This window comes from Culex pipiens, chromosome 2 (genome assembly GCF_016801865.2).
Source record: "Culex pipiens pallens isolate TS chromosome 2, TS_CPP_V2, whole genome shotgun sequence".
In the NCBI taxonomy this organism is placed as follows: domain Eukaryota; kingdom Metazoa; phylum Arthropoda; class Insecta; order Diptera; family Culicidae; genus Culex; species Culex pipiens.
Window position 1 is genome coordinate 28,321,586 of NC_068938.1, and position 17,107 is coordinate 28,338,692.

Genomic DNA, 17,107 nt, shown 5'->3' on the forward strand with positions numbered 1-17,107 from the left:
CTAGTTTCAACCCTCGAACTGAAAAAAGTGTAAAGTGCGAACTGCAAAAAGTGTAAAAGTTACATCTTTTCCAGTTCAGGGGTCCGAACTGAAAAAAGGTGTAACTTTTGAACTTAGAAAATTTTTGAAGAATCTGCGGAAACGTTTCACTCGCTGTCAAATCGGGACTTAGTGCAATTTGGATTTCGGTGGTCAGAGGAGTTGAAATGGTGAGTTTTGCCGTTTTGCCTCAGTTTGGGAACAGTGGCCGGAAAAGGCACCATTCCGGTTCCCCCAGACCGGATAACCAAGAATTACGTAACAGTGAATGTTTTTGTGGCCGGATTCGGTTGAATTCTTGGTTCTTCGGTCTGGAGGAAGTGAAATTCTACCTTCCGGCAGGAGTTGACACAAAGCTGTCGGATGCGGTCAGAAAAAGTAAGATTCCGGTTCCCCCAGACCGGATAACTAAGAATTTCGGACCAATGAATATTTTTGTGGCCGGGTTCGCGTGAATTCATGGTTTTTAGGTCGGAGGGAAGTGGAATTTCTTGTTTTTTTTTGACTGGAGGATTTTCAGACTCAAAACTAACCCAACTTTTTTTTACTTGTTTCCAGGTGTGGTGCTACCCGGTCAACTAGAAAACTTTTTTGGATCTGTTTTCGAAGATAAACCGACACGTAAAGCGCGCTACGGAACACGGTCCGGCTCGAAAAGATGTCCTCGGCCTGTAAGTGTTGCGGGAGTTTTGTTGTGATGCCACTCAAAAAGTGGAGCTAAATTTTTGATTGCCCTTTTTCGGGGGAACCGTTTTTTTATCTCTTCCTGCGTCAGGGATGAAGTTATTCACCAATGCCAGCATTCCGTCGCAGGCGGCCGCCGGGTACGCCAGTGTTTGTTGAGAACCGGATCCAGAAGGACATGCTGATGAATTTAAATAAGCAGTACCTGCCGGATATGGGCATCACGACGATGGGAGACATTATTGCCATCCAGCGCCACTCGAAGACGGTGTGCAACCAGAGCGCCCGCGACCGGGTGCTGTCCTCGCAGTCGGCAGTCGTCGAGAAGCTAGAACTGCCGGAACACTTAGCCAATCTGGTTCCGGTGGCGGCGGTTTCCGCCACGCTGAGCAACCCACCCAAATCGTCGGTGTCCCGTAAGATCCTTTCTCCTCAGGAGCACTTAAGAATTCGCTTTTAACCCTTGTTGACCTTTTCAGGCCCCAGCTCGGCGAAATCTCTGCCGAGCAAATCGCGGAAGGGCTCTTCAGAGAACAAAATCACACTTCCGGCTGGCGGCGGATCTTCCACGAACATTGTGCCCACCATCAACGAGGGTTCGGACAAGAAGGCATCGCTGGTCGGTAGCTTAGGCAAGTGGAGGGCCGTCTTCAAACGGCTCGAGTGCAACTCCAATGAAGACGAAGAGGAGGATGGAGAATTGGATGTCGACATTGACGGCGCCGGAAACGGACGGAAATTGTCGAAGAAGATGGCCTCGAAGGTCATGTCAAGGGTATCGAGGCGCTTGGGAAAAGAAGTTCCAGTTCCGGCGGCGGCGGAGGTTCAATCTTTTCGCGGCTGGGCGAGAAGAGCAACCAGAGAGAGCAGAGTGACGGAGCGCCTGCCGGGATACTGAAGAATTCGCAGGTAAGTGTTGAGGATTTGGTCAAAGTTAGCCTCACTAACGTTTAAACTCTTTCAGCAACAACCCACCCGCAAACTCCCTCCCAAAACCTAGAACGTTACTCTGTTGAAGAAGATCCCTGCCAAGACGGTCACGGCAGGTGACGACCAGTCGCTCTCCTTGCGACGGCGCAGTTTTGACCGCATGAACTCGGACGGCGAGCCGGCCAAATCCGTATCCTTCTCGAAGAGGGACGAAGTGCGAATCCCATCCCAAGGGACTCTGAGCCTGAGCCCTTATAGTTCGTTGACAAGACCCTCGGCCGATGTTCCTGAAGACTTCCGGTCACCGATCTACTTTGGGAGGTCAATCAAAAGGTACAAATTACAAACATCGCTTTTCCCCCATTTCATCGCTTTCTTTTTATGCTTACTTTATTTTAATTTAATATTTTACTCGTCCTCAAACCCGCAGTTTTGTTTCTTTCTTTGCAGGGCGACGGTGAAAGGTGACAGGAACTCCTCTGGCTGTCCGTGACCGGAAGTACGAAAATATTCAAACCGAAAAGTACATCGAGAAGGTAAAAAACAAAGTTGAGTTGCTGAGATTTGTGTTTACTGAAAACTTTCGATTAATTTCCAGCTCTTTGTCCAGCTCCAGGAGATTTAACCAGGCAGACTTATACAGCTTTAACCTTCATAGCCCCAATCCGTGACTCAGATGCAGTCCGTAAGTAGGATACTGTAGGACAAGATTACCCAAGATTTGGTGGGGAAATGCTGGATCTCATCACGGCGTCCAAACTGCTGCAGGGCAGAACACCAAGGATGAAAAGGATCATCGAGGACAAAAGGAATTTTAGCGCCAAATTGCACCTTGGTTGACCGAGTTGCTGGACCAAGACATTGGCTAGATGATTGGCAACCTCTGAGCCGGTGATTACAGTTTCCCAGTAGGTAAACCATTCACAAACTAATTAGATTATTAAAAATGTAAACCTTTTTACAATTCTTTGCAGGGTCAGGCTCCAAGTGAGGACAAGACAGAGCTCGGTGACGATGGTATAGCGCCGAATTACCGTGACATCCGCCAAGACCGGTAGAGCCGGATAGCTATTGCGACGAGCTGAGGAAAGATAATTCGGTCAACTGGACTAGGAGCAGGCCTAGGTGTTGCCGGCCGAATCCATAATGAGACACGCCAGATCGGGAGGAGTCGGTCCAGCTACATAACTGGGTCATTGGTTTTCACCAACGTCGATAGCGAGGCCATAAAGCATAACAGCAGGTTGGTGGCTGAAGGTATCAAGGCGGTGCTGTGTGTCTGCTGCCGACGAGCGTTTGCAAGGACCAGCAGGTTGATCGGCCTTCCGGTGAGCGATATAAGCTTGAATTATTTTGAAGTTAATGGTACTAATTAGTTTTTATTTTTTCTAGTTACGTGGCAGCCGAAAACACATCGTAACGTAACAGGTGTCGTCGTGATTGTCGTTTCAACCAGTTTGGAACCTGGTTCCGGCTATTCGTGCAAAAGTTGAAGAGGTTGGAAGCTAGCCAAACCGTGGAACTAACAAGATTGTGCTGACAACGGGATACCGAGGTCTACGTTACGCCGCTGGACGTGCCGTGAAGTCATGGTTATAATCGATCGAACGATGTGGCAACGTTGACCGGAGCGAAGAAGTTGCCATAGGAGGCCAACAAGCCGGAACCAGTTTGAGAACTTGGCACTGCCTTGAAGTGTTCTGACTGTGGCTTTCCGGTATTGATCGGACACAGGCATTGTTTGTAATTTATATTGTGTAAAATTGTCGAATATGTTTTTATCATTAAGTCATTGTAAACATTTTGTTAATAAACTTAAAGAAACATTGTTCAACTCATAGTTTCATTGAAATGTATTGTTCAATCTAATTTCTCTTAATAAGAATCACAAAGAAAATGCAAAAACGCCCAAATATAGGCAATAGGCAATTTTTACCCGGTGAAACGTTTCAATTTCAATTTTACACGAAATCCAGTTCGACCCCTCTTACACGAAAGTATGTAATCGTACCTGAACTGAATTTCGTGTAATCGAACTCGATTTCGTGTAATGCCTATCCTCCGTGTATAATTCGAGCAGTTGAAAAATTATTTTATTTTCGAAGCGTTTCAAGCTAGGGGAACAGCATCTAACTCCATCATGCCTCCAATGTTGGCATATCAGCACTATGACGTTTAATCACAGATCATAAAAAGCGTTTTCAACTGAAATCAAGTGATAAATAGCTACTAGGAAGAGAGCAAGCATGTGTCAATCACCAGTTTTACAAAAAAGTTGTTAAAATAGTGAAAATCAGCTTATTAGAAGAAATTAGTGGTTAACCCTTGGCTTAACTTGACGAACATATTAGAATTTCCCCCTAGTACAATTATCTGGAGCGATTTTGGACACTGGATTTGCAATGTTCTTGCACACTTCTTGCACCATATTTTGAAATATTTGTATTTTTCTGTTGGAAACGTGGTTAGAATACACTCGAAACAACCAAATTAGTTGCATTGCTTTCCTTATTTGAAATCTTTAAAGGGGTTACAAACATGAACATGAAAATCTCAAAAAATTAACATTACGGAAATTTCAATAAATCCACGAAAAAGATGCTTTCCAAAAATATCTGAAAATTGGGTCCTTAAATGAAGCTCAGATTGCTTATTATTATTGTTTATAGCGATAAAGCTTATTTTTCTGAGTACAATGACCCTTTATACGACCACAAAGAGTTTAAAACCGATTTTTAAATCAATGGAGCATTTCCATTCGAGCAGTTTTTGCTTTTTTCTACAATGTGTTTCTTATGGAGCGAACTGTCAAAAACTGCTCGACTGCGGGTGCTTCATTTTGAAAAATTAACCTCGCGGTCCTTCTTGACAGAAAAGCTCCTACTTGACAGCTCGTTCCAAGGGGACCATAGTTGATCCATCGAAAAAATGTTGACTTGTCAAAAAAAAATGCATTAAAATAAAAAAAAGTGATCAGAAATGGTTTTTAATCGTGTTTTTTATCGTAGTACATAAAAATTTACATAGGGCTTTAGTACCCAATTTCATGAAACTGGCGATTTAAGCTTAAGTTTATTTACGGGTGCACGATATCTCGCGATGGGAAAGACCAAATCGGCTGAAATTTAGTGTGAAGACCTAGGTGAAGACTCTCTAGACATATCGTTTGTGCACAACAATACCCGATTTAGAAGTTATGTTTATAACAATACAAAAATCAAAAACTGACGATTCGTTTAACATGTAAAACATATAAAATATTTTGATCCATTTTAAAAACATTTTATTTGAAAACCGGCCTTCGTCATGCACACAAAACCGGTTTCGCGAGTCTTACCTAAAATTTTGAGTCGTTTTGGTCAAAGCAGTGTTGAGTGGCATCCGAAACGGCTAACTTAAGATAGCTATATCTCGACAATGATAGTGCCACAAAAGTTGGTTTGTATGCATCAGGTTTTTGAAAGCTCTTTCCCAGTCAGTTCAAAGGAGCACTTCCAATCAAGCAGTTTTTGATTTTTCTACGATGAATTTCTTATGGAACCGAGGGGAGTACTTTCATTTCTATCCCGACACGGGTGATCCATTCTGAAACTCAAAGTGCCAACGGGACTTCTATGTAAAATTCAACATTCAATTTGATGGTTCACTCAAAATAAAAAAAAAGTTTTTCGAAAAAAAATACAAAAATAATTTTAAAAACTATCTTTTTCATTACTCAACTGTTTAAAAAAAGAAACATGGCATTTTATCTAGCATTTTATAGGAAATTTACTTTTCTTTTCAAATCTGCAATAACTCAGAAAGGTGATTTTTTTTCATCTGGATTTTTTTTGATTTTAGAATTGTGTTTTTTGTAACTTTGCAAGTTTTTTTTTGTGTTTAAGCGGTGTATGCACATCGGAAGGAACCGGTCAAGAAAAATTTCAAATGGGCAGCAGCGGCAGCGAAAGCAAGCCAGAGAGGGTGAAGAAAAGCCCCAAGAAAACGCTCCCTCTCCTTTGTTCTGCTGTTCGTAAAGCTGTTTCTTGACCCCTTTCCTTCCGATCTCCATACTAGCCTTTAACAATGTTCTACAAAATTGTAGAGCAGATAATTCGAAAATTGCATTTTATTTCCCTTAAAATTACAGTTTAGTAATGAAAAGTAGCAGAGGTTTTTAAGCTATTTTTGTATTTTTTTTTCGTTGCAAATACGTTTTTTAAATCTAGATATCAATACGTCTGGTTACAATAAGTATTGAAGTGCCGATTTACATCTTGACAGGGAATTGTGAATAAAAAGTAATAAATGCAATAATTCAATAAATAATATATTTTATTATGTTAAACAAATTTTTGGTAACTTCAATAATTCTTATTAATGGAACATTATTCGACAGATACAATAAACCGAAAGATTGGTCAGCCAATCAGCACCATGGGATATTTACTAACTTGCTTCCTCACGGGTTCACAGTGCTTTTGATCGGTCTTCTGGAGTAGCGAACGATTCAGTTGGGCGAGTTCCATAATTTCGTACGCCTTGTGCAAAATAGACTTTATCGGAAAGCGTTCTCTCGTTAGGATCCATATGTTTTCTAAAATTTTGATAATTGTAAGAAGATTAACAAACAAATGATTTGCATTACTTACTCATGTTTAACAGACCCAACTCAGAGCACGTGTAGATTACAGCATATGTGCGGTAATCGGTCCCAAGGATCCAATAAGGTTTTTCATGATTAACTGCATTATAGTTCTAAATTAAAATCAATGTTTAAATGATTAATTTAAATTTACTCACATGCAAATGGAAATTTGACCTGATACTTTGAAATCTTTGTCCGTCTTGCTGAACCGAAGTACTTGCTCTCGTTGCCAGTCCTAAAAAAGATAAAATTGTGGACAACTTTTTCAAACAAAGCAAAACTCACAACTTACAGTGAATTAATTTGCTTGTTTGTGATCGTAAACGTGGTATCCGCGTTCATTGAGTACTCCGAGGTGACACATTTGGCCGCCAGCTCGAACACATTAGGATATCGCTCCTGTTCGTACCACAGACCGACAAATCGTTCGGGATGAAAATCGTGCTGCTTGGGCACATCCGGACATATTCCCAGCGAGGCGATTTGTGCCTCAATAGATAGCAAACTGCTTGCCAGCAGTATGATGGGAACGGCGAGTTGACTGAAAGAAAGCAGTTGAGAAATTGATCATTTTCAAATTTTAATTTTTGTCTGGCCAAATGAAACATCGATGTTGTATTGTTATCACACGTCAAATATATTAATCTTTTCCTATCTTATAACAAAAATCTAATGTCGCATAACTTTAACTGGCACTGAAACGTGAATGACTTTGCCATCGTCACAGTTGCTCTGATCGGTCCGCGTCAAAAGGGCGCGATTAAGCTTAGCTCGGTCCATTGCGTAATACCCCTTCAGCATGATGTCCAGACTGGGGAATCGATCCCTCGTTAAGATCCATACTACCTCTGTAAAATATAGTTTATTTGAAATATTTTTCATTCAGCAATTAAATTTACTCTTACTTGTGTGAACCAATCCTAAATTATTGCAAGAATAAACGACAGCATAATTGCTGTAATCAGTGTCCAATACTTCATAAGGTGCTTCGATATTAACTAAAAAAAATGTTTGTAAAAATGCGAAATTATAAATTATCATCAGTTTTACTCACATGTCATTGGAAACTTCACAAGCAGTTTTGACGGACCGACCCTTCGTGCTGAACCAAAGATCTTTTGTTCATTGCCAGTGCTGCAAATTCAACCAAAGTTAAAATTAAATCATGATTACCAATTTCCTCGTCAACAACTCACATCGTGCTTATCTGGCGATTCACAACCGTTATGGTACTGTCCGCACTTAGGGAATATTCGGCCGTTACGCATTTTCCGCCCAGCTCAAAGATGAACGGATACTTTTCCTGCTCGTACCAGAGGCCCCCGTACCGCTGGGGATTAAAGTCGGCGACTTGTGGAACTTTCGGGCATGCTCCCAGCGCTACGATTTGGGCATTAGCTATTTGGGTGATGGCCGCCAGCAACAGTGGCACGAGGGTGAGGTGTCTGCAAAAATTCAAAAAGATAGATTAGATTGTAGACAAACAACAAACGTCAAAGTTGGATGCAGGAAAGTTACGCTGCGGATAAAAGCCGTTTAAGGAAAGTCTGACGTAATTTCAAAGCTTGAAAAGGTGTTTTCCTGTTGCACCTAACCGAGTTTTCGTTGTGAAAAGTGTTTGTCAGCTCGTGCCCCACGGAAAAACCGTTTTTCCGCGAAGTTTCTTTGCTTCTCGCGGGTGCTGAAACGGACCTATGTGTTAGTGTTTGTGTGCGCTTGAAACGTCAGCGATTTCGTCAGTGTCGTGGTGTGTGTATCACAGTTCGAAGAATGAGTGAAGAAAAATGCCCTGTTTGCAACCGCTGCACCCCACCAATCCGTGGGAGGCCGAAGAAGAAGAAGAATGTTAACTGGATCTTCTGTGATTCGTGCTCTTCCTGTTTTCATGCCAGCTGCGTCCGAATTAGCGATGAGCTAATGGAAAAGGCTGCTGAGTTCCAATTCCTGTGCGAGAAGTGCTGCGTACGTGGTACCCTCGTTCCAAAAGTATCCGACCCTCCTGCAGCCTGCGTTGACGTCGACGTGCTGATGAAAACGATCCAGGAACTGGGAGCACAGGTGACCAAGTTGAAGGAGGAGCTGGACGCGGTCAAGGCCACAAGTAAGAAGCAATTCGATCGTCTCAAAAACAAGCTCCACAACGCGGACCACTCTAGTGGTCACGGCGCCGCTAAGGACAGTCTCGCCAACAACATTGAGTGCAAGTTGGAGATCATCGAAAAAGGCGCGAAATTGGCCAGCACCTGCCTCCAGTCAGTTAACTCAACCCGGTTAGCGATCAACAAGGTCCCACTGCAGGAGGGCGAGAATGTCCGGTCCGTGGTCGAGAGTGTGTTTCATTTGCTTGGCTGCCAGGAGGCAGTACCGCACGTCGCAAGTTGCTTCCGGTTACCGGTGAAACCCTCAAAATGGACCGATCGCACCATTTCTCCGACGATTTTGGTCGTCTTTGATAACATCGAAACGAGACAAGCTGTTCTGCGGCGGTATTATGGTCAACACAGTGAAGCGAAGCTCTGCAACCTGAGGAATGGACCAGACATCGACTACCGCTTCACCATAAACGAAGTGCTCTCAGCAAACAGTTTCAGGTTACGCAACTATGCTCTTCGACTCAAACAAAACAAGCAGGTCAGGTCGGTCTTCATCCGGAATGACAAAGTTTCCGTGTTGCTTCCTGGACAGCAGCGGTATGTTCCTGTCACCACTATCGACCAACTCCAACAGCTAGCAACAAATGTGTCGGATGTCCCGGATTCCTCGTCCGTCTTCTTCGATTGCACGGCGAACGTCTCAACTTCCTCACACTGCTAACTGTACTTTTTCGCTGACGTTTCCATAAATTATGCATGCCTAACAACTTCCAAAATCTTCGAGTCGGACACCTGAACGTCCGTGGTCTTGAGCACCACATCGACGGTGTTAAAATCGAACTCGACAAGTGTCAGTACCACATCTTTGCGGTGACTGAAACAAAAATGACGTCCTCTTCGCCGGTTGGACCGGTCAAAATTCCAAACTACAACTTTCTGCGACACTCACTGCCTGCTTCCCGGGGTCGAGGATCGAGAGCATGCGGCGGAGTTGGTCTCTACGTGAGGAAAGGCATCAAAGCAACTCCGATTAGCAGATCAAGCTATGACCAGGGTGTTCCGATCGCTTCAAGAGTCGAGTACCTTGCAGTCAAAGTTCAACTCAACCAGCTGAACATCGGCGTGGTTGTTCTGTACAATCCATCCTGTTCTAACCAGCTCTTCGCCCAGAACTACGAGAAGCTACTCATCGAGCTGCTCGATTTCAAGCTCGATCGAGTCTTTATTGTTGGAGATTTCAACATAAATGTTGCTGCCAGTGTACCGTCGGGAAATCTGTTCGCTCTACGACAAATTAACGCAGCATTCCATCTCACGGTGCTTCCAACTGGCCCAACCCGGATTACCGAAACTTCCTCATCCACGATTGATCTGCTTATCACCGACTGTCCTCTGTCCATTACGAAATCCAAAACAGCCACGGCGAACAGCATCTCGGACCATGAAGTAGTCTATCTTCTAGCGGACATCAGGGTGCAGAAGCCAGCGCAGCAGTCTATCACGGTGAGGAATCTTCGGAATATCGACGTGTTGCGCTTACAAGCCGATCTCCAAGGCAGTGACTTCCAACAGTTCTATCGATCGAACGATGTCGATACGAAAACCGCTCTACTTGAATTTGAACTAAAGCGCCTGTTGGATGTCCATGCTCCCGAGAGAACCGTCCCTGTGCGTGACGAGAGAACGCCGTGGATGACGAGAGAAATTCGACGAGCTGTGGAGGTGAGAGATTTAGCGTTTAAGCTTTACCAGCGGAATCCGAACAGGACGAGAGGTGATCATCAGTGGCTTGAGTTCGAACGCAAACGTGATCAAGCCAGCACGCTAATCTCCAACGCCAAAAAGCGATTCGCTGACCGCAACCTTGATCCCAGTCTGCCAGCAAAGAAATTGTGGTGCAATCTCAGGCGTGAGGGCATTCACAACTCCTCCAAGAAGAACACATCGACGAACGAGATCAACCCTGACGACCTGAATACCTTCTTCGCGGAGGGACACCGTCAGCTGCACACAGAACAAGCAGACAGTGCGACATCGGAGCCCAGACACAGAACAGAAGCCGATCCAGATGCAGCTCGTTTCAACTTCCGCAACACTAGTGTCAACGAAGTCGCTCTGCAGATACAGGAGATACAAACTAATGCGACCGGATCGGACGGCATCCCGATTTCCTTTGTCAAGATGATGTGTCCTTTCATACTCCCGCTACTTACGAACCTGTTCAACGCGATCATTGAAGCTAAGACTTTCCCTTCGACCTGGAAGAAAGGAATTGTAACGCCGATCCCGAAAACGTCGAGCCCGATGCAGCCGAAGGACTACCGGCCGATTAGCGTCCTTCCGGCGATTTCGAAGATCCTCGAAAAGATCCTTCTTGCGCAGATAACTGAACACCTCAACGAAGCGAATCCACCACTACTAGCGAGCAACCAGTCCGGGTACCGAAGAGGGTACAGCACCACCACCGCCTTAGCGAAGGTGGTCCACGACATCTACAACAACTTCGACGGCAACCAGTGCACGGTCATGGTGCTGGTGGATTTCTCCCTGGCCTTCAATTGTGTGGACCACCGGATTCTGAGAAGAAAGCTGTTCGACGAATTTCTGTTTGCCAACGAAGCCTGCGAACTCATCTCGTCGTTCCTGAGTGATCGATCGCAAGTCGTACGCATAGGAAGCACCATATCTGCCGTGAAAGGAGTACAAGACGGCACGCCCCAAGGGTCGTGTCTAAGTGCACTACTCTTTTCTCTCTACATCAATAGTCTGCCCAGTACCCTAAAGTGCGAATGGCAACTATACGCAGACGACCTTCAAATTTATCTCTCTGGATCGGTTGCGGAAGTGGACCAACTCGTGCGGCGTATCAATGAAGATCTGGAATCAATCGTTGGCTGGGCCAAGCAGAACCGCCTTTTTCCCAACCCCAAAAAAACACAAGCGATAGTATTCTGCAAGGCAGGTACAGTCGCACCGCAGCAGGAGATCATCTTCAGTGGGACGGCGATCCCGCTGAGCAAAAGTGTCACGAATCTCGGACTGATCATGGACTGCAACCTGGACTGGAACCTTCAAGTGAACGACGTGGTAAGGAAGGTCTACGGAACACTCAAGACCTTCAGACGCTTCGCACCGATTCTTCCTGAGCCAACACGTCGAAAGCTTGTGCAGGCAGTAGTGATGCCGTACTTTACCTACTGCGACATCGTGTACTACCCCGGGCTGAGCGCTGCGCAACGAGAACAACTCCACCGCTGTTTCAAGTCAGCGGTACGGTTTGTACACAAGCTAAGACGTCGCGACACCACCGTTCCCTTCAGAAACTCCATACTTGGACATGATCTGATGGTCAATTACAAACTCCGAATTTGCTGTTTCATGAAACGAGCATTTGAGGAGGCCACGCCCGGATACATCCTACAGCACCTACAACGCGCCAGACAGGAGCGAACGGCCGGCTTCATCGTCCCGAGGCACACAACCTCCAGTGGGAAAAGTGTGCTAATCTACGGAGTTTCCCGCTGGAACGAACTACCAGTAGCAATCAAGCAGGAGAGACGATTCAACGCTTTCAAGAAAGCGATAGTTAGGGAAAACTAGTGTTAGCGATTACTCTGATTGCTAATTTTATTCGCTCCTAAAGTTTAATTCAGATCCACATTACCTCCTTGCCCTGATATACAGTGTAAACTAACAGGATATCGTTTCAATAAAATTACAATTACAATTAATTAAATTGTTTTTTGTAATTTCATCTTGGGGCAGAAATTACAGTTCTTCCAAAAGGCTAGTATGGAGATCGGAAGGAAAGGGGTCAAGAAACAGCTTTACGAACAGCAGAACAACCCCTTCTTCACCCTATCTGGCTTGCTTTCGCTTCCGCTGCTGCCCATTTGAATTTTTTCTTGACCGATTCCTTCCGAAGTGCATACACCGCTAAAAGTAATATAATTTCGATAAAAGCTAAAACTGCTCGACTAGAAGTAATACACAAGTTGTGTAGAAAACGCAAAAAAATGTTCGAATGCATGTGTTCCATTCAAAAGAGTATGCAAAATCCTTAGAAAATCGGCAATATCTTTTTTTCGCAAAATTCTCGAATTCACACTGCTGTCCATTTATTTTGCGCCGCACTGTAAATTTATCAAGCCGCTCCAAATGAGCTCAGTCGCAGGGCTTTCAGTTTTGTTTTTATTTGTGTTTTTGACAGTTGATTGCATTTTGTAAATAAACATTGCGTAGATAAGCTGCTGATAAGTTTTGCCACTATTTTCCCAAAAGAATTTCCATGGAAAATGCCCAGAAAAAAGGATTTTCACGATAAAATAGTTTCGAGTAAGTATTTTTGATTTCTTTCCGATTTTTGTGTTGTTAAAAATGTCCTTCCATCAGAACCTCCCGAGAAACGCCCCTTCAACGTGATCCCTTTCGAGTGCGCCGAGGTAAAATCCGAACCGGAAGACCACTCCGGCGATGCTCGACCGGAAATCTTCGTCGCTTGGTCCTCGCAGAGGACCAGCAGTGTGGCCACTCAGACCTCGAAGCGCCACACCGCAAACCGTGCCGTTCAGGCCGATTTGCTACCGGTGCTGAAGGAATCCATTGTTCCGGGCACGACGGTAGACGAACCGCTCGGGCCGGATTTAACGAAAGGAGCAATCGAGAAGCAGTGCCGTATCTGCTTGCGACGACTTCCGGAGGCCAGTCTGGCGTACATTTTATTCCCGCAGAAGACGCGCATTTTGACCACGCTGGGCGTGAAGGTTTACCTTGGGGACGCCTATCCGTTCATCTGCCGGAACTGTGCCGCGCTGGTGGACCTGATGTACGACTTTCGGAGCGCTTGCGTGAAGGCCCGCAACATGCTGGTTCACGAGCGGAAGTCGCTCGCGGGTGACGGATGGGATTGTGACGAGAACTTGGGGGCGATTCTGCGGGTGAAATCGCTGGTCGAATCGCACCGGAGGGAGGTGGACGCCGCCTATGAGCTGTCCTCGCTTAGCAAGGGCACTTCTTGTGGGCAGGAGGAAGAGGAGGACGTTAAAATAAAACCGGAAGCGATCGAACTGGTGATGGTGGAACCAACGCCTATCGAATCGTCCTCCTCCGATGAAGACGACGATTCCAGCAATCATTCCTTAAAAATTGATCACGGTGGAGGTCACTCCGATTCCGGCTCCGAAAGTGACTCTCCGGTGGAAGGGGACAATCCAAGTCCACCTCCGAGCTCACCGCCGCCGAAAAAGAAGCGGATACGAATCGTGACGAAACCGTACAAAAAGAGGCAGAAGAAAAAGCTGAAGGAGGAATCGGAGGATGAGGATCAGTCGAGGGATGAAGGTGGGAAGGAGAGGAAGCGACGGAAAAATGCGGCCGACCCGAACAGGAAGCGAGGCGCGTTGTGTGATTTTTGTGGCGATTGGGTCGAGTATCACACGGTGGAGAGTCACAAGAATCAGCATTTAGGTGAGTAGTTGTAATTTGTTATGTGACTAAATGGGATATTTTGGGGTTTCAGACTAGGCCTAATAACTGATGGTTCCAGTTGAATCTATTGCCGTTGAAGTGTAAGCAGTGTATTGAAGAAAGAAGAATCGTGCTCTCAGTCTTCGTGGATCTGAAGCGGGCCTCCGAAAAAAAATGACCAGACGAAACTAATAGTCGTTTTCAAGAAAAACTTCACGGTACTAAAATGATTCAACAGTTAGGGGTCATCAGAGACAACAGTGAAGCTCGGTGTACCGCAAGGAAGCGTGTTAGGCACACTATTGTTCATACTGTACTTATAAGACATATAACAGGACCTGAGAAGAGTACAGGTAAACCTGTTCGCCGATGATACAGTTTTGTTTGTGATTACTGACAACTTCGATGAGTGCTTTGACTCCATGAACGAAGAGCTAGTCGGGAGCACGGACTGGTTGAAATGTAAGAAGCTGCAGTTGAACACTGTGACACAAGGTGGTGTCGACAAAGTAGGACCAACGACTGCAGACGACGTGTACAGATGGATAGAGGAGTTAAGGAGCGGGTAGCGACGATACAATACCTCGGAATCATGCTGGATGAAAAATTGAACTTCAACGTACACATTGATAACAACATTCGGAAGGCAGCAAGAATGTTTGGAGTTTGGCAGAAACGAAAGTTTAACTGTAAAATTCGGTCATCGCTCCTCACTTGGACGATTGTTCATCTAAATTGTTTTTGGGAACACAACGACAACTAAAAAGGATGCAGGTGCTAAAAAGTAAAATAATACGACTTATAAGTGTGATCGACTGACGCCACGGCAGAGCATGCTCAAATGTTTGCAGTGTATGTCGGTGAAGCAACGAATCGAGTACAACACCCTCGTGTTCGTTTTTCGTATGAAAGAATGGATGGCGCCATAATACGTGACGGGAGCCATAGTATGCGTAAGGGATATTCATGAGTATGATACTAAATGAGCTGACGATCTCAGAAGGCAAAACTGAAAGCATGCAAGCCAAACTCGCTGTTTTACAAAGGATTTAAACTTTACAACCAGCTTCCAGAGGAAGCAAAAGAAGTCAAGCAACATCAACGATTTTATGCGTAGCTGCAAGGAGTTCGTACGACACTCTTAAAACACGAACGAAGAATTATCGAAAAATATCTGCTCGTAAATCTTCTTCCATACTACAAAAACTATGTACACTGAAGCCCCCCCAGAATGGTTTGTTATATCCCGAAAATCAAAAAGAAAGTTAATTATTTCTGAACATGCTATGACAAACAAGGAACTAAGCTTTGTTTGCAAAACAATTTTCTTTAATGGAAAGTCTTCAATAATCTTGACACTCTCAACTTCCAGGCATAAAACCGTACATCTGCCAAACCGAGGGCTGCAACTTGGCCTTCTCGTGCCGTAACCTGCTAGTGAAGCACATCAAGCGCCAGCATGGTGCCGCCGGACCCGAGTACCACGACTGTGACGTGTGCGGCCACCGGATAAAGGGCCCCAAGGCGGCCCTTAAAAAGCACCAGAAAACCCACACCGAGGAGAAGAACTTTATCTGCGCTGTATGTGGTTAGTTTCAGGTGTTTAGGGTTGAGTTTTTGAAAAGTTAATTTACTTTTTATCAAATCAGGAAAAGGCTTCACCACCCAGGGCTACCTCCGGCAGCACTCCATCATTCACACCGACCTGATGCCGTTCGAGTGCGGCGTGTGCCATCGAAAGTTCAACAACAAGTACAACATGCTGACCCACGAGAAGAAACACTTCCAGCGGGGCGAAATGGTGCCATCGGAAAGCTTCAACCCTGCGGAATCGAGCGCAAACGGTGAAAGCAGAGAAGATGACCGTGAAGGGGCAGGTCAACGACCGGAAGTGACGACGACGACGCTTACGGTGGAACCGGCCGCACCCACTCCGTTGCCACCGTTTGCCGACTATCATCACCAAATGCAGCAGCAGCAGCAACTTCATCACACCAGTCATCTTCACCAACAGCCGCACCACCACCATCCTCATATTCAGTTGCTGCAGCTTCATCCGCCCCATCCGCAGCAGCACCAGCAGTCCCATCATCAACCGTTACTGCACCAGCCGCAGTGAGAGAAGAGTGCAATTTTTATTTTTTATTATTTTTTTCGTACCTCAATTCCAATGAAGGAACTGAATTGAACTGAGCGAGATTCACAATCCAATTGTGTTAATAAAATTGTTATAGATTTGCCAAAACGACAAAATCTGCGTGTGTGTGTTTTACTTTTCCTTGTTTATGTACCCGAAAAAAAGTGTGTCTTCGGCACACGAGAGTGCATTGAGCATATGTTATTTGTTGCGCAATAACATACATTTGATGGACCGAATGGCCGGCCCGGTTATCAACAACACATGAGCGATCTCGCGGTGGATTGACTTATTATTGTGCAATCGGTGTGATCGAGAGATGAAAAGAAATCGCGATATCGCGGAGTTCGCATGAAGTGAAAATCGAATCAGGTGGTAAAATCACTTGTTTTGCTTGATGTCTAATTTGTTTCAGTTCTTTGTAATAAGCTAATTTTTGACTAGTATTCTGCCTTAATTTAACTTTTTGCATGATTGTGGCTACCTTTTTTTTCTCCCCGAAAAACTGGAAATGGATTTTATTTCTATTTTTTACATTACTTTTAAAACTTTGTTGGGGTCTTCCCTACTGCTAGGGCAAGTAATTTTTCACGGCAAAAAAATCGCTGCATGCTTCAAAATTCATATTGTTCAATCGATAAAACATAAACAATGGCGAAAATCTAAAAATACGAATTTGGAATTTCAACTTTTAGTGATAAAAGCGTGATTGAATTTCTACTGCCCAAATTGTTTTTTCGAATATTTTTATTTTTCCCGTTTCTCGAAAAACTGTACTTCTCTTGTTGTATATTTTTCTAATTTCATTTTAAGTATTTTAATTTGCATTTATCTTATTAAGTTTAAGTTTGTTTCAGATATTATTTGTCTTACCCTTTCACCATCTATCATTACCTATTGACAATCAAGTTTGTTCATGTTTTCACAGCTTTTTTGTTCAATTTTTTGCTTATTTTTCACACTTTCTATTATAGAACGAGACCATTATCATTTAAATTGTGAAAAAACGCCTAGAGGCATAGTCTGGTGCTCCACAAAAAATACTGCATATTTAATTTCACATAATATAGGGGAAATGAAAGAAAAAAATTACATTTTTAAAAACATTAGCAAAGTCACATAAAACAAGTC

General features: G+C 44.4%; 2 protein-coding genes and 1 pseudogene across 2 annotated transcripts; 2 read left to right on the top strand and 1 right to left on the bottom strand.

Moving 5' to 3' along the window:
• Positions 1-117: 117 nt before the first annotated feature.
• Positions 118-2,711, top strand: LOC120415598 (uncharacterized protein C19orf47-like; annotated as a pseudogene).
• A 3,857-nt stretch (positions 2,712-6,568) lies between these two features.
• On the bottom strand, positions 6,569-8,167 carry LOC120415597 (uncharacterized). The gene is made up of 4 exons (XM_052706883.1): positions 8,094-8,167; positions 7,773-7,799; positions 7,477-7,725; positions 6,569-6,821 (listed from the first exon to the last, which is right to left on the bottom strand). The coding sequence occupies exons 1-4, from the start codon at positions 8,165-8,167 to the stop codon at positions 6,569-6,571; spliced, it is 603 nt and encodes a 200-aa protein (XP_052562843.1).
• Positions 8,168-12,560: 4,393 nt separating this feature from the next.
• LOC120415572 (zinc finger protein 652-B-like) lies at positions 12,561-16,092 on the top strand. The gene is made up of 4 exons (XM_039577150.2): positions 12,561-12,708; positions 12,766-13,839; positions 15,212-15,427; positions 15,489-16,092. Exons 1-4 carry the CDS (start codon positions 12,669-12,671, stop codon positions 15,956-15,958), a joined length of 1,800 nt encoding a protein of 599 aa, XP_039433084.1. The 5' UTR covers positions 12,561-12,668; the 3' UTR covers positions 15,959-16,092.
• Positions 16,093-17,107: the final 1,015 nt, after the last annotated feature.

What these genes read in the sequence shown, in the direction of transcription:
- LOC120415572 (XM_039577150.2), top strand. Translation starts at nt 12,669, where the DNA reads ATGCCCAGAAAAAAGGATTTTCACGATAAAATAGTTTCGA. An exon ending in TCACAAGAATCAGCATTTAG is followed by an intron (nt 13,840 to 15,211) that starts GTGAGTAGTTGT and finishes CTCAACTTCCAG; the next exon opens with GCATAAAACCGTACATCTGC. An exon ending in CTTTATCTGCGCTGTATGTG is followed by an intron (nt 15,428 to 15,488) that starts GTTAGTTTCAGG and finishes TTATCAAATCAG; the next exon opens with GAAAAGGCTTCACCACCCAG.
- LOC120415597 (XM_052706883.1), bottom strand. Translation starts at nt 8,167, where the DNA reads ATGAAAACAGGAAGAGCACGAATCACAGAAGATCCAGTTAACATTCTT. An exon ending in CTTCGGCCTCCCACGGATTG is followed by an intron (nt 7,800 to 8,093) that starts GTGGGGTGCAGC and finishes TTTTATCCGCAG; the next exon opens with CGTAACTTTCCTGCATCCAA. An exon ending in AATCGCCAGATAAGCACGAT is followed by an intron (nt 6,822 to 7,476) that starts GTGAGTTGTTGA and finishes GCTTTCTTTCAG; the next exon opens with TCAACTCGCCGTTCCCATCA.